At 48.7% G+C, this 22,347-nt stretch overlaps 1 protein-coding gene across 4 annotated transcripts in view; it reads right to left on the reverse strand.

Moving 5' to 3' along the window:
• Positions 1 to 22,347, reverse strand: part of VEGFA (vascular endothelial growth factor A) — a 35,961-nt gene that overhangs the window by 6,460 nt on the left and 7,154 nt on the right. Inside the window, exons 3-8 of one of the 4 annotated variants that reach the window (XM_063124223.1) lie at positions 21,113 to 21,164; positions 14,368 to 14,564; positions 11,624 to 11,700; positions 10,987 to 11,019; positions 1,769 to 1,822; positions 470 to 601 (exon numbers count right to left, since the gene is read on the reverse strand). In XM_063124223.1, coding sequence (XP_062980293.1) covers positions 470 to 601; positions 1,769 to 1,822; positions 10,987 to 11,019; positions 11,624 to 11,700; positions 14,368 to 14,564; positions 21,113 to 21,164 — 545 coding nt within the window. Of the gene's footprint in view, positions 1 to 456; positions 602 to 1,750; positions 1,823 to 10,986; positions 11,020 to 11,623; positions 11,701 to 14,367; positions 14,565 to 21,112; positions 21,165 to 22,347 lie in introns of those variants that run through there. The other 3 variants (XM_063124222.1, XM_063124224.1, XM_063124225.1) reach the window with 3 other exon arrangements.

Raw genomic sequence — 22,347 nt, forward strand, 5'->3', positions numbered from 1 at the left:
AGTTTAGGACACTTGGGATTTCCCATGCATCTTGGAAACCCAAAGCGGAGGACAGGCTCTCCGTATATTGGACAAGAAGGACATGTCACATCCTTAAGCAGTTTACTGGGTTAAATATACACTAGCATATAAGGCCTTGAGCCTGTCTCTCTGGTTCCTAGCAGCAGGGAGTGAGCTGCCTTGTTCTTCAAGGGGTACATTCTAGGTTAACAGCACTTTATCTGCAATCATTCCAGTCCAGCCCTACCAGAACACAGGAAGCTCATTGCTTTCGACAGGAAACCTTAGACAGGTCCCAGCCCTTGTCAAGCAGAAGAAAGGAGAGAACATTGAACATTGGCGCTAGAAGCCAGCAAGAAACAAACTTCCTCTCTCTTGCTCTCTCTCAGAGTGAGTGTGCATGCGTGCGTGTGTGTGTGTATGTTGCACACATGTGGGTATTTGCTTTTTCATCTTTCAGGACACAAACCTGCAAGTGCGCTCGTTTAACTCAAGCTGCCTCGACTTGCAACGTGAGTCTGTGAATTTGCAGGAACATTTACAGGTCTGGGGATCTTGTACAAACAAGTGCTTTCTCCTTTCTGAGCAAGGTTCACAGTGACTGCAAAAAGGCAAAAGGAAAGAGGTCTAAGCTACAGCGCTTTAGCGGGAAGAAATGTACACATGCAACACCCTGAACATTGAAGCAACCCCTGCCCCCACCCTGCCCTGCCCCCACCCCGCACACACCCAGCACTACCCATCATTCAGAGCAATGCTGGGGTGTGGACATTCCCCCAAAGGCGTTCCGACACTTACTTGCAAGAGCTTTAAAAGAGACAGAAATGGGCTCTCTGCCACTGCAAAATCCACAAATCCTGCATTAGTCCAATTTGCCAAGGTAAAAGTTGCAAGATCCTCACTGGATTAAACAGAGGATCCTCCAAGCCAGTAGCATAAAATGTAAATTTCCACAGTGGCATCTCTTCCTACAGAGAAACTCCTGGGGGTGACAGCTGTACCAAAAGGGAGAGGAGGTGAGCTCCAGGATCCGGCTGCCCCTACTCAGGACTAAGTTCTATGGGTTTCGTTTTTTTCCCTTAGGGATTAAACAGCAGCTCTTCAAATCTCCCTTCTGCTCCAGCCCTGCCACTCGAGAGATTACTGGCAATGCAGAATTTGGTGGATTAAATTGGGAGAGGCAGAGAAAGGGAAAGCCAACAAAATCCAGCAGAGAGAGAAAGCGAAAGAGAGCGCTCTTCACATTCCCCAAGTCCTCTAGTTCCTCTCTGGTTAGTGCTACCATGACTTCCCCGCCACGCGCAAACAGACATAAACATGCATGAGTGGCAAGCACCAAGGCCTCATCGCAAGCCTCCTAAAATACTGACAGGCATGAAATGAAAGCTGAGGGGAAATTAAGGGAAGAGAGGAGGTGGGAAGGAATCACACAAGGGCATTGCAGGGTGCAGCAACAGCGGAACAAATAAGCCTGCCTGTCCCTTCATGTTGTGGTTGTGGTGGTGCCTTCAGAAGAGAGAGAATCATCACAAGCAAGGAAAAGGAGCCCTGATCCTGATGCGCCAAAGCTACACCGCCACCAGTGACACAAATGAGTGATTTGGGCCGGGGGGGGCGGGGAGAAGTGGGTGGACACTGGTCATTGATTTGTTTGGAATTAGGTGTATTGCAAGCAAGTATTTTGATCTGAGGAGTGATGGGAGGAAAACGGGGAAAGGGCAGAGTCTACAAGCACATGATGCAAACGTACAAGTTTCGGAGTTTATACCGGCCTCTCTTGCGCTTTCTCTTTTGACCCTTCCCCTTTCCTCGCTTTGATTTTCTGGAAGAAAAACAAAAAAAAAAAAAGCAGAAAGAAAGAGAGAAAAGGAGAAGGGGAGAAAGGAAAAGTGGAGAAAAGAGAAAGGGGCAGGGAGAAGGAGCTGCTGTCTGCCCTGGGGAGAAGGGGAGCTGGTAAAGGATGAAGGTTTTGGGGGGGGGGGTCCGAGGCATTTGTCGCTATTCCTCACACACAGGCCTTCGCACACAGCTTGCACAATCTCCTGGCCCAGAAGCAGAAGCACAAACATGGCAGTACAACTTCTCTTCCACTTGGAGCCAGATGTGTCTCACCATACCACCTTGCCACTTTCTCAAGAGATGGGAGTTTCATCGGCCTGCTCAGTCTAGGCCACTTGCTGGCAAAAGGCCTAGATGTCATCCACCAAAAATTGGGAAGAGAGGCAGGCAGCCATTGCCCTTGAGCAACCGTGTGTGTGCCTGGCCCTGCGCCTCTGGCTTATCTCGACATGCGGAAAGCCGCCTCTAAGGATCCCACTGGGGTGCCTGGAGCACTGCTCTGGCAGCAAGTGGAAGGGGAAATGGATCTACACTCTCTGGCAGAGAGGACAGACTGCTGCTAACTCTCACCTCAGCCTCTTAGGCTTCACCCTGAAGACTGGACTATTACAGCCTGCCCGAACCCTACATATTGCTCCACCGCTTCAGGTGCTTCTCACAAACCATTGAGAACACAACAGCCAAGCTCAGTTGAACAACAATGCCGGAAGAGGCTTCCTGACCCAAATAAAACCATCTGCTAGATCTCTCTTGCCTCTCAAGCCCCTGCTGGCAACAGAGACCTGTGAAGAATTACATTTCTGCATGAGGAGATAGAGGCAAGGCAGCTTCACCTAGTTATCACCTCTTGGGAGATGACACAGTCTCTTCCTTTGCCAGAGAAATTGGTGCCACCTCCCCATTACAAAGATGAGAGAATGCAAAGACATGGACGCATTTTTCCATCTTTCAACTAAAAATTAAGATGTCAGCAAGCTCAGGCCATTGATCCATTTGGCTCAGTGCTGCCTCCATCAGACTTCCTCAAACTGGTGCCGCTCCAGGTGTGTTAGGAGATGGCAACTCCCATGATCCCATGGCCATTGGAGGAACACTAGATTGGGGGAAGGCTGGTCTACCCCGTAGGCCTGTTTGCACAGCACAACAACCCATAGTAAGAATAAGCCGCGGCGGGTTGTTTAAGCCATATCTAAGCCACGACACAGCCACCAGACTATCGAGCATTTGGTGATTTATGGGTGAGTTGTTTTCCTGTGCCCTCCCAACCACATCCAGCATGTACCTCTGGAGCCTTTGTGGCACTTAATGGCAGGCAACTGCAGTCTCTTCGCCATTGGTCCGCTCTGTGTTCTGCACATGTCTTATCTTTGGCTACTCTTGGAATGCTCCCATGTCGATGAAACCCTTCCCCACTGCCTGCCCCAGTCAATCGGTTTCCCCTTGATGCCTTTTCTTAGCAGTAAAATAGCTTCCTCCCCGCCTACCCCTGCACACTTCTCCCCCTTTCTTCAGGTGCTCCTGCCTCCACTGCTGTCCGCTCCCCTACCCCAGCTAGGCCAATCACTTCCCCTTGGAAGCTTTTTGCTAGCAGTAAATCCCCCCTCCCAGGCTGAATCGTTTCCCCCTTTCCTTAGTAGTGGAATTGCTCTACACCTGCCCCACCACTCCTGCACACACCCATCGGTCTTGGTTCAGTGCTGGACTGTGGCATGGGCCTGAATCGCATGTGCAGCACCTGCTGGGCAAGCTCCTTCTTCCTGCGCACACTTCTGCATCTTGGCAGCACCCACACTCCTTTCTCCACTGCTGCCTGCCTCCTGCCTGGGCCACTCCCTTCTCTCTATGGGACACTCGAAGACAGTTGCTCACATCCCCAGCATCCCCACTGCCCCGCAAAGAACAAGGAACATGCCTGACACGGAATTGCAATGCACATTTTACTAATTGATTTCTCAGGTCATACAAGAAAGAGTTATACAGGAGGCATGCAAGCGTTTGATTTAGTGTGGGGCTGTGAAAGCAGGGCTGCCAAACCCTCCATGAGGGCCCGCTGGGAGTGTACTGGCTATGTGCTTTGGATAACAGTCCCGGGTGCCTGTTGGCACATTAACCTGCTAGACTTAGCCATGAACAGGTGGATAATGGTTCCAGGTGTAGTCAACTATAGCTGCACTTATTGCTCATGTTTCATGATGTGATGCTATTTTCCGACTGGGATTCAGAGGGTGCGGACTGCTGTTGATGGGGACAATGGCATAATTCTCTTCGCTGGGAGCAACTGGGAGTTCTCCTGCAGGAGCACATCTCCCCTAGATTCACAGGTGATAACATCCGCTAATAGGTCCTCGTTAGCATCCAGAAGTGTGCAGAGCACCGCTTTGCCTTTAGTCACCCAAACACTCTCTCCACTGGTAGCCCTGATGTGGTAGTAGCTGATGTTTCTCATGGAGGACGCATCCTCAGAGCATGGTCTAGTGCCATGAGCCACAGTTGAAGCATGAAAGCGTGATTATCCAGGATGAGAGGCCACACTGGGACCCCATTCACCATAACATGGTGAAGAACATGCTAGCTTATCTGCCATTGGTGAATTTCAGAGGAAAGCTGTGTCATGGCTTCTTCCAGAAACACCAGTGTACATATCCATGCCTTTGATGTTGGAAGTACTCTGGACCTTTCCCTAACAAAGTCAAAATTCTTATATGGGACAAGCATGAGGAAACCCAGGGTCATGGAAGCCTTGAATGTTATTTTTTTCCTCTCATTTCCCACTTTGATTACATTCAGCAAGATTTAGCTTGTTCAGGACTCGTGCAGTTTCTCTGAAAGTATCACAGGCCGTGGATTTCCCAACTCCGAAGGCGGCACTGAGCGGGAGGGAGCCCAGGTTGAATGCCAGCTTATACCGTGTCAGTGCTAGGCATTTTCCGACTGGAAGAGACTGACGCGTTGCTGCACTTTGTCTCTGAATCAGAGGGCCGATTTCTTCAGTTATGGTGTCAAACACTGCTTGTGATATCGAGATACTTCAGTGGAACAGCAAATCATCCCAATCGTCTACCTTGAGCATCAATGCCCACACGCGGTCCATGGCAGGGTCCACCAGTGCATCAACCACAAGTCCACGGTCAGGTGTTCAGCCACAACCACAGTTGCTATGGCCACGCATGCCATTTCCTCCATGGCAGACACTCTCTGGCGCATCTGATTTGGAGTTCACATGTGGACATGAAGCTGATCTCTTCTAAAATGCCTTACTGGCCCTCTGATGCTCCAGTTGTGTGGAGCTGTTACTGCAAGGCTTGCACAGCGACTGCATGGTACGTGAGCCGCTGGAGAATCACCTCCTCCTGCTCAACACCATCCGGCATGAGGCACCGCAGAACTGTGTGCATGGCAGCCACAACTGCCGCTTCAGCGGCCATCCCTGCTTCTTAGCATTTGAATTTTGAGACATGAGTTACCGTCACAGGCATGAGTCAGGCAGGGCTGGCGAAGTTGTAGCATGGGATAGAAAAGGAGAGAGTGGTGGCCAGCTATGGACAGTGGAAGCTTGGGTTACAGAAGGAGACAGGGTGGGCAAAGGAAGCAACTGAACAGGAGTGACAGGTGAGTTGTTCAACCAGCTTGGGATGGAGGAGGAGCAAGCCATGGCCAGCAGAGGGAAAGAAGCAGGGACAGGAGGCAAGAGAACTGATCTGTTTACTCTGCCTACTCAGCCCCTATGACCCATTGCATTAAGAGCCATAAACATGGTTACTAGGATTAGAGCCTGCGCTGGCAGGGCCTGAAGACCACGCTCTCTAGTCTGAGTACGCTACGTGCCACAGCAAGCAAATCTTGTTGCAGCCCCCAAGCTCTATGTTCATTGTGATAAAAGGTATCTGCAAAGTAGAGCACACCAGCTCTAGAAGAATCACCTAGGGAGGGTGGATGCCAAGTCTGGGGGTGGGGAGAGAAACAGGAAGAGATGAGAAAGTTAGCCACTATGTCTAAAGGGCATCTGCACCTTTCCGCCACAGACAGCAGACTTCCCTATCTAGAGAGGTGACCCTTCCTGTCCTACGAGCATTTCTCCCTTCCCGTTCTCCTCACCCAGTGATGCTACACCCACAGCACTGTGGCATAGCACTGGCTAGAACTGTCCTTCATGCTTGTTGGTAAGTACTTATTGGACGGAGGGCAGGAGAAAGGTAAGCAAGAGACTTGAAGCCTACAAAATGTGCTTTTAGGGGATGGAAGATTATTCGGAGCCGACACAAGCCTCTGGACCAACGTCTTCTTCCATCTGTACTTGTCCAGCTGCCGATGGGACAACCTAAACCTCTCATTGGCACACGGATAAATCTCCTCTATGCTGGCACTGCCTTCCAGAGTCTGGTACCAGGAATCACAGGCCTGCGACGGCCCCACTACAGGAAGTGCGACGTGCACCCCAGGAATCACAGGCTGAAGCAGCACATAATGAGGACGAGGGCCTCCTCGGAGTTGTAGCTGTGCTAGGGGTGCCTGAGCAGGCTGCTCAAAAGGAGGCTGACCCTACGGTTGAAAAGGAGGCCGCGCAGGAGGACACAGGAACTGCTATGGGGGGCCCATAGGGGTAGGCATGGGAAGTGGGTAGAGAGCTTGCTGCCCTGGGATGGCTGCTTGCAAGGCTGTTGCTCACTTATGCAGAATAGCCGTCTGCCTTATGTTCCACCATGGCCCTGATCCGAGGCGTTCACACGGACTCTCCCGAACTGTGGATGCTCTGAACTATGTGGTATGTCACCCACACAGACATGAGACACTCGTTCGTTCTCCAGCTATGCTCCTGGGCATCAGGTTCCTTGAAAAGTTCACATATATGTGTATATGTTCTGGAGATACTTCTGTAGCGTGGACCAAGTCCCTAGTGAGCTCCACACAACCGGTTTTCCTTTGATTCCTTAACCATGCTGTTCTCTGCACATTTGTCAGTGGCACATTTCCTTCTGCCCCCTCCCTTGGAGCATTTCTCTGCTCCTCTGCTGGTAGTTGCTACTGCTCTTCAACAGGCGCAGCTTTGTATTCCGCTATCTCCTCCTCTCCCACCTTCGGAGGAAGCCAGTAAATGTGGGAGCACTCTGTTCAGCAAACAATCGAACCAAGCCCTGAGCCGGTGGTGTTTTGTCATTGCTGCCCACTCCCCACACACACACCCTTCGGCCAACTCCAGCAGAATTGTACTTTCCAGAGTGAGCTTGTTTGAAAGGGCACCCATACAGATGAAAAAGCGCATGACAATCTTGTCAAGATGTGCTATTGCGTGGCGCGAGAACTGCTCCATCTCTTCCTCTGAAAGTTGGTGCGTCAGTACCCACAGGAGAATGCTGGTGCCAACATCCAGAGCAGGTTCAGGGTGCATTTCCCTTGGAGAAATGCTCCAGACTACTTCCCAAATGGCAGCCTCCACATCCTGTCAACCTGGGAGGAAGCTAGTACTGGAGGAGGAAGTTGGGATTCCTGGTCCCCGAAAAAGAACAAGTAGCTTGCAAGGTAACGGTGATGAGCTCCCAGATGAGGCAATGGGATCTACTGCTGTCTGAGGCCAAGAACCGACTATCCCAGCAGAGGGAGGGCAAACTGGCTCCATTTGAATCACTTTGGGGGTTGCAGCATCACGAGGCCGTGAGACTGTAGCTGGTATGACACGACGTAATGCTGTTTCGGTGTATTTGCAATTGGCAGCCATGACACACAGTGGTCCAACCACAAGTCACCCTCTCTCCATTCTGGATAGTTTCCTTGACGGTACAGGAGTAGGAGAGGAGGAATCATGGGCAAAAGGGTGGCAATGGAATTCCATTACTAGTGGTTTAATCAGATGTCACATCCCTCCTGTCCAGCAAGGTAGTCACCAGCTTGTCACAAAATGGCTCAACACTGCACAGTGGTATGTGAGAATCTGCACTGCAGAATCTTTTCAGAAAACCAGAGGAATATGTCATCTCTGCTACTCTGTAAGGTCTCCTCAGCCTCTAGACTGAACCAGAGGTCAGTGAATATGCCTAGTTCAGCATTTGTCCAGAACCCAGTGTGCCATCTTTGGCTTTGGTGTTCTTTAGTAGCCTGTGCCCAAGAAAGTGTCACCATCACCCAAGACACTTATAATGCTTGAGAGGAGGACTGAGCAGCAGGTGAGAAGAAGGAGGCCAAGTAGTCCACCTCCATTCGGGACTCTGGTGAGCATGGAGCTTTCTAAGTCATGGCTGGCCCATGCCAGATGAAGTAGCTGTATGTTACGTGGCTACCATGTGGACTACTACGGAGGCGGCTCTCATCCCACCGGTTCCCCCACCCAGAGAAGGAGGAAGACCTTGGGGTCAGCCTTAGATTACTAACATTGTTCTGTTTACTAAGGAGGAATAGCAGGTTAAGGCCTGTTCTCAAAGATGGGACGTTGGGAAAGGGATGTGAGTTTTGGTATGATTCCAATTCCGCTACTACACATTTAGGCAGCCTTTAAGGGTAGAACTGTCTTCGTCCCAAGGGGTTTCTATCCTTAAAGCATCCTTTAAAAGCAGAGGAGTGCCACATTTGGGGTTGTTTAGGGGCAGTTTGGAATGCAGACACAACTAAACTTGGAAGCCTAGCCACCTTTCTCAAGGTCACTCAGTGCAGATAACAGAAACTAAGTTAACCAAAAAGGAAAAAAGCAGTGTGCAGGCCATAACGCACCACTTTCACAGGAAGCGCTAAACTGCAGGAGGGAGGAGGGAGAAGCAAACAAGGAGGGACGAGCGAACGCTGTCGCAGCTGTTGCCAGGCAGACTTCAACCAGCAAGATCATGTGGTGGGAAAAGGGGCGCTTGGGGTTTCCACCGCTCTTGGCAGGCAACTCTGTAGCCTTTTGCGACACCCCCTGAACAAACCACAGTCCCAGGTCTACACATGACAGCCCATGGCTTAAACAAGCCACCATCAACAACCCAACAACAAGCCATGGGTTCTCGGTGTGGCTTGTTCGTGGTTAACACCCCATGCTAAGCCATCTTGCTGGGTCCGCATGGCACCACAAGCCGTAGCAGAAAAATGACCGCCATGGCTTGTTGTGTTGTACAAAGGGGGTCACTGACTGGCAGCAGCTCTCTAGGTCAGGAGAGGGCAAATTGTGGCCCTCGAGATGGGAGTGGCTGTCCAACCACATCTGGAGGGCCATAGGTGCCCTACCCGTGCCCTAGGGTTTCACGCAAGACTCCTTCCCAGCCCTACCAGAACTTGCCCAGGATTGAACTTGGGACCTTCTGCAGGCAAAACATGTGCTCTACCACATATGTCACTTTGGAACATCAGCAGGCAAGAATGCTCCACTCCAAACCCCACCCCCATAGCCATGTGGAGGTCCAGGCAAACCTGCAGCCCAAGCCAGCTGCAGACCAAGGAGAAATGTCCACAGAAAGAAGGCAAAGCTCAGGGAAGCACGCTCTAGTGACAAAGCACTGGAAGAGGGTTCCATAATCTCACTCAGTACGGCCTTCTTCCCTCCCAGAAGCAATTGGATGGGATGAAGAAGCTGTAATACAGGAGGTGGGCCCTGAGGGAAACTGACAGGATGCTTCCTGGGCTTTGTTCAAGCCTGCTGGTTGGCACTTGTTTCTCTCTCCTTCCTAACTGTAAGCCTCCCAAGAATACAGCCAGAGCTACAAGCAGGGCAGAGGAAACGGTATTTACTTTTGGAAAGCTTTCCACAAAGTTGGACTTCCATCAAAGACACACACTCATCCAGAGGCAGCCCCCATCCCAAAAGGCATCAAGCACAAGAGGAATTTCAGCATAACACAAAACTGAGAACCCCATGTGATGGGAGAATTGAAAAGCAAAGGCAAAGCCACCCGAAGCTCAGGCGAAGGCGGGGAGTGAAAAGCTACAATAAAAGGGTTGGGGGCTTTGGCTGCATCCCCTCAGTGCCAGAGTGCACTGGGCCACAGCAACACTCGGGCAACTTTAAGCCATTTTGCCACCCAGGTGAACAGTAAAGTCTCTCCACATAGTCTAGAGAGAAGAAGCCAAGCTGTCTCTGGGCTATCCCCACGGTGGCTCCGCAAAGTGAATTCCAGGAAGAAGGCTGTACCTTATGATTCTAATTTTTGAGAACCAACCAGAGAGCTTCAGCTATTTGGGCGGTATAGAAATTAAATAAATGAATAAATAAATAAACAAACAAACAAAGGAATAGTAACAGAGCAGGCTATTACATATCATTCTCTCTCTCTCCCTCTTTTTTCTACCTAGCTTCCTTACCAATCCAAGACTGTATTTTTTCCTACTCATGCCCTCACATTGCAGGTGGGTGGGAGTATGTATAGAATGCTTATTTTTAAGCCGGGAGTGGAAAAAACATTAAATTTGCCCATGTGCGGTACTGTCTGGTAGAAAATAATTCTATAGTTCAGCAACACTACTTTAGTCAACCCAAGATGAAAGCAGATTTCTGTTGCACATCATATCTTCAGCCCCATGAGGCCACCCTTCAGGGAGAGCCTTCCCCAACCTCGGGTCCTCCAGGTGCCTTGGACTACATCTCCCATTAGCCCCTGCCAGCAGGAGTTGCAGTCAAAAACATGTTGGCAACTGCTAGTCAAGAAGCTTAACCTGACTCGCTTCCACCCTTCGTGATCATCATGCCAAGCTTTTCCACATATAGGGACACTGCCTGTCCCTGGATGGGGCTTTTCCCTATGGATGGCTGAACTCCCCTGCTCTGAGAGAGGCAGCAAAGCTCACATGCACAGCCTTGATGTTAGGAATCTATGCAAGCTGCTGTGAATACGTCAGCAAATGTTCACCCAAGCAGCAAGAGAGAGAAAGAAAAAGGCAATGATTTCTAGGGCTCACAGTGACGGAAAGGAGCATTCACCTAGAATCCATTCCCAAAGGGAGAGCAAAGGCATCTTGTTCCTTCTTAGCTGTTTTTTACTCATTTCTATAAGTCAGCAATTTCAAGATGCCCTCAGGCAGAAAAGAATCAACAGCAATCAAAGCTATGTGGGTATGTGTATCTGCCAGTCCACAAGGAATGGATTCAAGATGCAGCCCTTCAGAGGACCATTCCTGTTTCCAATCATCAGAGAAGACAGGGGAATTGCCAACACCAAAGGGGGAAGAAACATGATCCAGGCCACTTACTTTTCTTGTCTATTTTTGATGTCTTTCTTTGGTCTATAAGGAAAGAATAGAGGAGCAATATCAGCAGAGACCCAACAATAAACATAAAGACATCACTTCTACCCTTTCACAGTCTAAACCCAACTCTCTTGATCATCAGCCTTCCTCAACCTACAGGCTCCACCACTTTCAGGACCACCACTTTCATAATTCCTCACCATGGGCCATGCTGACTGGGGCTGATGGGAGTTACAGTACAAACCATGGCAAGCACCAGGTTGGGGGGCGGGGAAGGCTGGCATATGTTATGACAGCCCAGTGCAAAAGAGTAATTAAAAAAAATGGAAATTTGAGGACACCTGTCTTTCTGGCCACTCGTAAGATGCTTCTCAATCAACTATTGCATCTTTTGGATTCTCACTCTGCACCACCCAACGAATATACTCAACAGCTGATAAACATCCTAGAGCCATCTATTAAGGACATCGTGCCCCTAATAAAATACTCGCCTTTGGTCAAACCTGCACTCATCAACACACACACACACATACACACAAAAGCTAGTAGAGTTTTATTTGCAATGTTACACGCCCATCAGAACAGTTATAACTTAGTCCATTCTGCTCCAAACGCAACCAAGAAGGCTCCCCGTCCTCACCTGCATTCACAACTACTGTGCTGTTGGAAGCTCATCTGGCTTATGTGCTGGCCCTGAAACGGTCTAACTCTCATAATCTAAAACGAAAGAAGGGGGGGGCAGAGGGAGAGAAGGAGAAAATGAGGAACAGGGTGATAAATAAATAAATAAATAAATAAACAAACAAGCAGCACAATGGTAAAATGCAAATAAGAACAAAATTATAGGGTGCGGTTTGGCTACTTAATGTGCAATCCTATGCATGTTTAGACAGGAAAAAGTCCTACAACTCCCAGCCATGCTTTATTCTGTCTAAAAACGCATTGAATTGCACCCTTACACTGCAATCCTATACTACTGGCGCAAGAGTAAACCCCACTGAACTCAAGGGGATTTATTTCTGAGTAGACTTATTGAGGATTGTCCTTTAATGCAGCAAGGAAATGCAAAACTGAGCAATTCTTGTTCCAGATGGCCAGCATAACAAACCCTTTAAAAAAAAAAAAGCATCACATTTATAATTCAATTGTTTAAAAGTTTATAGATTTCTTACCCTTCTCCTCCCCAAATGATATTTGGTTGGATTTTAGCTACCAAGCCACCACCTTGCCCACAGGAGGGATGTTTTGTTTCTTCTCAGGTGGGAGAGGACCTTTTTGGAGGCACGGTGGTGCTTGGATTCTCGAAAACAGATGCCAACATGAGGAGATGGAATGTAAGCAAGGCCGATATAGACTCCACCATGGATCTGTGGCAGTAACCGTGTCCCCACATGGCACATAACACAGTGGGACTCGAAGAGCAGATTGCTAGTGTGTCTGGAAGGGGGGATACGTGCGTACATATGTAGCAATACCAGCAAAGAGTGGTGTGTGCATTTTAAAGGCCATGCAAGTACAAACCATGCACATGTTGCGCATCTGCTAATAGTTGTGCCACTCTAGACATATTAAGGCAACAACCCTAAACTGCTTCAAGCGCCAGTTCATTGGTGTTGCGTGCCTGGCGGACAGCAACTTTAGATTATCCACCCTTCCACTCAAAGGCCCATTCCTCTACTCTGGGAAACGCCACACAAAGATGGCGCTGTTGAAATGAGAACTAGCTTTGCAGACAACTCCAAGCTTCACCAGGGTCATTCGCAGATCTGGTTTCCTTGGAATCAACGTAGCCACTTGTGGTCTCGGGTCAGCACCACAAAACCCACCCCAGTATTTACACTGTTTCAACAGGCCGGATCTAGAATGGCGAGGCAACATCTGCAAGTGATGACCGAGGACGGGGCCTCAGCAGTGTTATTCCATACGCGGGGGAGAGGATGTGACAGGACACGGGGCCAGCGGAGGCATATTTGCTTGTGCAGAGTGTACATCCTCACAGTGCGCTTGGCCTTCACTACACTTTCCTTTTCAGGATGACTACACTCAAACTAAAAAGGAAAGGAAGGTCTCGGACTCATAACGGCGCCACAGCTCTTCCGACCCCTGCAGTGCCGCTGCAACTAACCAGTCAAAACTCTGGCTTGGCCAGTGAACCCTGACTTGGCCAGCTCTTGAGGCAGTCAGTTCACAGAGAGGTTGCCTTTTGCACACCACAGGCCGCTGACCTGGAAGCTTGGGTTGTAACGTACAGAAGCCAAAACAGAAATTAAAGTAGAGCCAGTATGCAGGCGAGGCCTTCGGATCCGTGCCCGCTCAAGAGGCCACTAGAGATCAAAGATACCTCTATAAACACAGCAAGTTAGCTTGCAACTACCAGGTTCACTTAAGACAAGCGATTCTCCTTAGAAAGCACATTAAATCCTTCTGGGAAAGGGGCAGTGTACATCATCGTACAGTAAGTTAGAGCAGGGATACCCAACTTCTTCAGCTCAGGGGATGGATTCTCTACAAACAAGCTGCTCAAAGTCCAGGGCTATGAGTCCTTCTGGCTATATGTTACCTCCAGAATGAGAAGCAGTCTGCCTATGCACACCAGTTGCTGGGGAACAGGGGCAGGAGGATGCTGTTGCATTCATGTCCTCCTTGCAGGTTTCCTGTGGGCAGCTGGTTGGTCTGATCCAGGTTCAGGGACAACCTGGCAGGGCTGCCAAGCAGCTGAATGAGGAGCAGCCCTTCACCTGCAGCTAGCTGCTTCCCTAAACTCTGGAGAATAGGGCCACCCGATCTAAAAGCAATGCACAAAGCACTGCTTCTCACCTAGCTGCTAGGTGCCCTTCCCTTCAGGATGCAAGAGACCCCTGTGATGACATGACCAATAGGGCAATGTGTTCTTTTCTGACAGGAGGGGCTCCCAGGGACAGCTGAGGACTTCAACAGGGAAGGGCCACTGCCTGGCAGCAGAGCCCACACTTTGCCTGCTGAAGGTTGCAGGTTCAATCCCTGGGAACCCTGAAGAGCTGCTGCCAGTCAGAGAGCTTGATGGACCCATGGCCAGTAGAAGGCATCTTCCTCAGTAGAAAGTAGCTTCCTAGATTCCTAGGACTGCCGACCAAGTCAAATGGCTCGGAGAATGGCACTGGGCCTGGCCCAAAGCAAAGCAAGAGAATCACTCTGCCCTCTGCCCAAAGGTAGAGGGCAGCAGTGGTAGTGGAGGGGGTTGGGAGGGGCGCAAAAGGACAAGTTGGCCATGTCCCGAGTAAGGTAAACCACCACCCAGCCCTGCGGGATGTTTCAAAGGAAAGAAACAAGACCCAGCCACGAAGCAGGGGCCTCTCGCCTCTTCCCCCAGCCCCAATTCCCTCTATTGTTTGACCATCGCCTCACCTCCATGGTGACATTATTCACTGCTGTGGCCGTGCACTCCAACGACTCGTCATTACAGCACCCTGCACATCTCTTCAGGAGCACACAGGATGGCTTGAAGATATATTCCACCTCATCTGGGTATTCCTGGAAAATGTCCACCATGGTCTCAATCGGCCTGCAGATACTGCGAGCGTAGACCTCCATAAACGACATCGCTACATAACAAGGCGGGAGGGGGAGAGGAAAAAGAGAGACATGAATGACTTCTGCATTTGGCTTCCTAAAGTCTGACAGACTCATTCTTAAGATGTTTCAAGGAGTGGAGAGCCAAGGCTGTCGGCATGTGGACTAATGACTCTGCACTCGGTGCTCTTTCTACCTGGATACCTCCGCATTATCTTCTGGGCTCACTCAAACATGCCATCAATAAACACATTAGTCCAGTTCAAATGCACTTAAAGCCCAAGAGTACGGGGTGGGGTGGGGGGTGGAGAAGCAAGATACAGCTGAATCACTCACAGGTTTTGACCAGCTAGGCTCGGAATGCATTTGCAAGATAGAAACTAAAGTGAATCGCAAGACCCAGAAATCAGAGCAGAAGTCACAGAGCACTGGGGCCGATCTGGTTAGAGAAGCTTTTCACTGGAGTTAAAGCTACGCCACCAAAATTCGTAGCAAAATACAGAAGGGTAAAGACGAACACCATTTGCTCGAAAACACACTACACTGGTCCTTTTTACCCCTTGGTAATGGAATTTGGGAAGAAGTTACTGATTTTTTGCTGCCACTGCCAAGTTCAGTGGCATGCCAGTCCGGGGCGGGGCAGGGGGGGTTTGCAGGCGAAGGGGGTTGAGGGGAAAACAAGTTGGGGATCAAAAGGAAGTGACCCCTGAGCTCCCCATAGTTGTGTACCCCAGCTAGAAGGCCCAGAGGTTCATTTTATGGCCAACCAAGAACAATACTTTTAGCACTGCAACTCCTCCCCTCCCCACTTTCGCATTTTTGGGGCCTGCTTAGAACGTACTGGTTCACTCATTTTAACATCGTACATCACCATTGGTTATTTTTATGTTCAGCGTTTTTTTTATATATATATATATATATATATATATATATATATATATTACAGCTAGAAGATCTGGGATCCAGGCACAAAATGATGTTACAGCCTTGCCCAATGTGGATCCCTTCAAATATTTTGGACTACAACTCCCAGTATTCCGGACCAGTGGCCATGCTGGCTGGGGACGATGGGTGTTGAAGTCCAAAACACCTGGAGGGCTCCAGGCTGGGCAAGGCTGCTAAATCGTATTCAAATAGCGCCCAAGCTACCAAGAGGGCCATAAACACCTAACTGGAGAAAGAGGGTGAGGAAGCGGAGCGCATCTATTTCAGCTCTAGTTTTTCATGCCATATATGGCAGGGGAGTAAATCATAAATTCTGCAGCCTGAACCCATTTCCACACCAAGATTTCCCAGTGTTGTGTCAAAGGATCATAGCAATGGACAGAGGAACTGGAGAAGACAACGTGGAAAGGGGCAGCTCCATGTCAACACAGAAAGCACGGGACTCTTCCAAATACACACCCCACCAAAACACGGGGCCCAGCTCGTTTCTCCAGAATGCCACCGCTGTTGTACAAGGCAGCTGCTTACAGTGCTCAGCTCACCAACAGACATGGCAGGTGGGCAGCATCTGACCTGAGCTTTGGATCATATGCCTGTGCCATATGCACAGACCTGTAGTAGCTGGGTTGATAACCCAGGGCGATAACGAGCACAAACTGCTTGCATCATGGAAAAACAGAAACCAGTAAGCATTTCTGAAGAGTCCTGAACCTGTGACAAACCGGCATAAAGGTTGCTTCGCTGAAGCACCAGGGCAGAGGTGGGGCAGGTGGGGGGGGGGGAGAGAGAGAGAGAGAGAGAATGTGCAGAAGCTGCAGGGCTTTGCACTCTTGGGGCTCTTGATTAATTGTGGAGAGTTAATTCTTGGTCATGCGGAGCCAACGGTGCCACAGTGCTGCTGGCAACAGGTACAATGGAGGAGGAGCCTCTGCTAGGGCTTTCTATGGGCTGCACAACCTATGTGCCTATTTAAAGAGACAGTTGCTCAGGGAGGAAAAATGTGTAGAGACTGGCAAGCCTCCACTAGAAAAGGAGAAGCCCCATCAAACCCCCAACCCTCTGTCCAGCCCAAAGTCCGCGATCAACCTCTCATTCCCTTTCTTGCTCGGCCTGCACCGCCACCTCCTTGTTCCCCTTCAGGGTGACCTTAACCTTAAAATGCAGCTATCTATAAACCAGAGAATTAAACAATTTAGCGCCTGGGAAACTTGTGGGCACTCAGCCAGACACGTCGCCACACTGCTGATTACTGACACCTTTCCTAGCATTAGGAAGCAAGGAACCTGGCGTGGTTTTAAAAAATTGGATCAAAACAGTATTATCCTGTTCAACATGCGTCTGTGTTTTGTGGTGTGCACGGGGTGTTTTTCTGGGGGGGGGGGAGGGGGAACTCAAGTGCCAAGAAGCTACAGGCACCAACAACTCAAGAACTTTGCCACCCATGCTGCAGCATGAAAACAAGGGGTTTTTTTCCCAACTGAAAGACGTAGAGGGTGACTAGAGTTCCCAAAGTGGCAGGGCAGGGAGAGGTGTCTCTATACGGACAACTTATTCATCCCCTGATCCCATCACCCTTCTCCGCTATCTGGAGGGCTGCACTCGATCACATAGGACAAAACGTGTAGGTCAACCTATAACCAGCATATCATTCCAAGGAATAGGCCAATGCCCCAATATGACCTTCTTACACTTCCCCCACAATGGCTAACAGGCTGCTATCAATGGCTACTAGCCATGACGACTCTATATTACCTCTAGTATTAGAGACAGGATACCTCTCAATACCAGTTGCGCGGGAATACAAGCAAGGAGGGAGCTATTGCGGTCCTGTCCTGCTCTGCTTGTGGACTTCCCACAGGCAACTGGATGGCCACTGTGGGAACAGAATGTGGGTCTTTGGTCCGATGTTTGCAATGCTTTTATTCACCTTCAAATGGGAGGTGAGAGGGAAAGGGAGAATGACCAGTCTTCAAATATCTTGATGTAAGAATTTAGAAATTATAAAAACTGGTAAGAAAAAAGGATCAAGGTGTTCTTGTTTCAGAAACTTGTGGGTCAAAAGAAAAGTACCTCGGGAGTAAACATGGCCAGCGAGAAGTATTTTGCCCATTCCTTGTCTAATTATGAAGTATAGATTTAATATCTGAGCAGCACTGAACCTGGAATACAATGCACTTGCAGAGGTCGCTGCTTGCACATGTTCACAAAGATAATTTCTGCACCAATAGCAAAAAAAATATTCCTTTATCTCAGATTATTCTATGTAATGGATAAGCATTAAGAGCTAGTAATGCCATATGAGAGAACCACAACTACACAACAAAACAGAGAAACGTAAACCCATTGGAAGCTTCCATAAAAATTGGCATCTCCATTTCCCCAAACGAGCGACATTCAGATAAGGAATAAAAATTGGAAATGCTGATTTTAAATTCTAACATATCAATTAAAAAAAACCAAAAAAAAAAACAACCCAGGGGCTTTGTGGAAATACTTATGCACATGTGCTTGTGCAGCCTCTCATTTGTAGCTTCACAAACCAAGGATGGTGCTTTATAAAGGGTGCATCATGACCATTTACATTTTTTTAAAGCTCCCTTATTAGCACCGCAGGTAACTTTTATGGTCCTACAGTAAACCTGCGGATGAGCAGGGCTTTAAACATAGCTGCCCAAATCTAACTCAGCAACTGTTCCACACTTGCCTGCCAGTCAACCTCTTGATATTTCGCTATGCCAATCATGACCACCCTTAGTAATAAAAGATGCTGTCACAAGAGATCACAGATACCAGCTATGGCTTGAAGTGGTCACTACTTGAGCATCTGCACCACTCACAACCTTGAAAACCGAATGTTATAATGTAAGCACGATCACCTGCAAAATCAGGAGGGCATTTGTGCCGGCAATGCTGGACAAACCCAGTACGCAACATCTTCTATAACTGATATCAGACACAGAGCATGAAGGAACCCAAACAACTATGTGGTAGAGCAGCACAAAAATGAACCAGGGCTAGAACCTGCTGTTCTCAGCAAGGAGGGCCACACAGTTCAAAGAGACATGCCACCAATCTGTGGTTTTCCTTATAGACATACTGGATTAGAAGCATTTTCCCCACAAAGCAAGCAAGGATGCCTTCTGAGATTCTCTCTGGGCCTGTTCGGCCAATACTTCAGAGGTCCCACTGGCCCTATGGGTGGAGCTGGCCCTTCCTTCGCCACCCATGTGGAGATGGGCCCCAACCGATTCACGCCTACGCACCACTGAAAATTGCACTCTTCCCTATCAAATCCAAGAACTGACCACTCAACTACGGCCTACACATTTAGGATTTCACACGTAGAGGATCTATTCGGACAGGTAATCCCCTCGTGGATGGCGGAGGCAAAGCTGGTGTGCCCATTCCACACATGGAGCCTGAGCAGATCCCCGAGGCAACGTTCAATCGGCGGTATGCCAAAACCATGTCAAATGACAGCTGAGTGGTAAGATGGTCTGGAGCTAGAGAATACAGGTGTCTATTCCCAGAATGGATAAGCTTAATCAAAACCTACCTGAAGACAGTGTCTGCATGGGCCCATATAAAAGCACAGGGGGACAAAGCACTGTTCCATCCCCAAACCAGTACAGGTTTTATGAATATTAAGAAACAGAGGTTATGCATAATCAATTAATAATGGTCCAGAATCAGGAAGAGAACTCTGATTCCCTGATCCAGCTCCTTGATCCAGATCAAAACCATTTTCCTCCCAATCACTGCAAAACCTTTTTTAATTTGGAGTTGGTGTCTCTTAATCTACAGAAAGACAAATATTCAACAGTCCCGTCAGAAACATGAACCCAGCGACAATATAAAATGGGTGCATTGTTACAAACTTGCTCTCCTGTAAGCTTCTGGCAAAGCTCCTGTAGTTTGCCCAGCCAAAAAGCTTTGTTGCAATTGAAAAACCGAGCATGGCAAGATGAAAGGCTGCCCCCTGCTGCCCGGCATGGAGAACAGCAGCAAGTGCCACTCCCCGGACATCCCAAACTGAGCAGGGGCAGGAGCACTGCAAAGACAACTAGTAACTGGGAGATCTCCGGTGTGGGTGGAGACTGTGCTGCCTAAAGGTCCAAAGTTTGCCAGGCCTAATCCCAAGCTTGAATCAATCCACCGTCCGAGCCTCCCTCAGCAGTCAGGCACCTATCGAAAGAAATACTCTGCTCTCCTTACTCGATGAACCCTAATCTGGCTCCATCTTTTTGCCTACACCATTCCTGCCTCCAGCACCTCTCCTCCTTTTCAGTCATTTTGTATATTCGTGCAAATGGTTATGATTTTCAGAAGAGATAATGTTTTCTTAAGGAGTGTGACTGGCTCTCTCTCCCTGACTCAAAGAGGCTCCTTGCAGCAGCAGCAGCAGAAATCTGTGATCCCTTGCAGTACTGAGCTCACCAAGAGCCTGGCACTTGCTAAAACCCTAAACAGGAACCAAAAGTATACAAACCACACTCCCCTGCTACATGAAGACAGTCAAAACACACTGGCCCTGACATGGCAGAACTGTCGTCGTCGTCAACAACAACAACGACAACATCAAGAGCACAAAGGTGCTTCCATTCGCCTTTCCATTCCCAGGAGTCTTGAGACTACAAAATCCAGCAATGCACTGGCTAAGATCAGTCACTTTGTCCTGCCTTGTACAAAACTGCTAGCCTCAGCTGAATTACATGCATTTACCCCAACACACCGACATCTTACGAATGTTTACTCAGAAGTAAGGCCCACAACATTCAGTGGAGTTTCCTCTCATATAGGAGTGCAGCCTTTACAAAGACAGAAATAGCTCTTCCTGTTGTGGACAGAAAGTTAATTTCTTGGGAAATTATCCCCTCTTTTATTTCCTGATTCAGGGTTTGCCAATGACATGATCTTTGGAAGATTCAAACATTGACAAATAGCCAGGTACCTTGCTTTTGTGTCTGAGCAAAACAACCTGGGTCAAAGGTCTGCCAGCAGCAAAAAAAAAGAAGATAGAGAGACAGATTTTTAAAAAAAGTGGTAAGATGTCAAATCATCCTTTGATTATCATGGCAAATTCTCCAGCAGTTGTACACTGGACTGCCATGGAAAGGGCTTTTATTTTTAATTAACCCAAAAGAAAAGAAAATGCAAATATGCTGGACATTGAGAAATAACACTTATCATACATACTATAGGGTTTGGTAATGCCTGGGATGTCACCCTGCCCCTCTTCAATAGCAAAATAACCTTTTGTTTAATGAAAAACCGAACTGGAATGTCTTGAAGCCAATCTGGCAGTTCCAACCTTATTTCCCATGTTTCCATTTAATATGTATGCGTAATGAACCAGAAGCCCCTTGAGATGTTGGTGGACAGTAATTCCTATAACCCCTGACCACTGGTCATGCTGTCTGGGCCTGATGGGAATTGGGAATCCAGCATCTGGATTGGCCACAAATCCCCCACAGCTTATATCTGCTTCCCAGAAGGTGGTGGTATTAATGAGGGTCCTCCCCAGCACCCCAGCTAATGGATCCACACCCCAAACCTCACCACCCACCTTTCCACCTCCTCCAAGGGATCCACACCATAACCTATAGAGAGAACAGAAGGAAGGCCAGTAGCTTACCATAATTCGACCTCTGCTCCATGTCCCCTGGGGAGGGTGCCGCTAGCAATAACTGCAAAGACAACAGAAAACAGGTCAAAGCACAACATCAGTACCCCTTCCCCAGAAGCAGCACTGTTAGTCAGAGGTCCGAGTGGCTTCCCAGGAGTCTACAGTGAGGAAAAAGTCAGGCAGTGTCATCATTTGGAGCATTATGATTGAAAAATATGCTGTTTCGTTGGTCAATAAAATGCCCATAAAGTAACATATCCAAATTCCAAATTGAAACAGTAGGGTGGGATGGAGAATTTCAGGCCGGGGAGGGGGCAAATCCAGCCCTCCAGGGTTGCCCATGTGTTCATGCCCCTTTCCCTGGCCCCACCTACATTCTCCCGACCGCCAGTCATTTGGTGATTTTCCAGCTTTTGTGCATTTCTCCCCCCACATTTTAAAAGGGAAAATAGCATATCCTAAGCCTTCGGTTACTCACAGTAAGAGCTTTCCTCTACAATGTGCTGGGTTTTGTGGGGGGGGGGGGGTGTGATGGCCTCGCCCCCTTTGATTTTGGCCCCACCCACCATTGGAATCCCCCCACCCCGGAGAGCTTCCCTGAAACAGAATCCAGCCTGCAGGTTGAGAGGTTCCCCAGCCTCACAGTAGTGGGAGAGCCATGTATGTACGTATTTGCATTTGTGAAGTGCCTTCCTCTGATTTCTACAGTGAAACAGGCATAGAGAGAGAGCTCTTCTTTCCTCTTCAGCACATAAGAAAAGTGGACTCAAAAAACTACCATCGTCTGGGCAAGAAATGTGCAGGGGTGAAGACGCAAGAGAGCATGTTCTCACAGGTGGCAAAGGCAGCTCAGCCACATGTCTGCTCTGCACACATGTGCAAGAAAGGGGGAGCTCAGGACGTTCCCAGAAAGCTATTAGCACTGTCACTTTAATAGTCAACAGAGTTGAAACTAGCGGCTCAAAGGCATTTTAGATTATTAAGGTCAAAACACAGAGAGCAAAGTGAACTGGGGAGGGGGGTGACAGAGGAGAAAACAACATTGGTGACCTTCTAGCTCTGACATGACAAATATGCCACGGGATTTGTACACGTCTCTGTTCCAAGGCAAGTTAGTAGAAGGTATTTCGAAAAGGGGCATGCCTGCTCCAAAGCACTCCAGCAGAGTGCAAAGGCAGCCAGTGAGCAATTAAAGGGATCGCAATCCAATTTCTCCCACTATTTTCAGAAGGTGACACAGAAGC

This window comes from Elgaria multicarinata, chromosome 4 (genome assembly GCF_023053635.1).
Source record: "Elgaria multicarinata webbii isolate HBS135686 ecotype San Diego chromosome 4, rElgMul1.1.pri, whole genome shotgun sequence".
Classification (NCBI taxonomy): domain Eukaryota; kingdom Metazoa; phylum Chordata; class Lepidosauria; order Squamata; family Anguidae; genus Elgaria; species Elgaria multicarinata.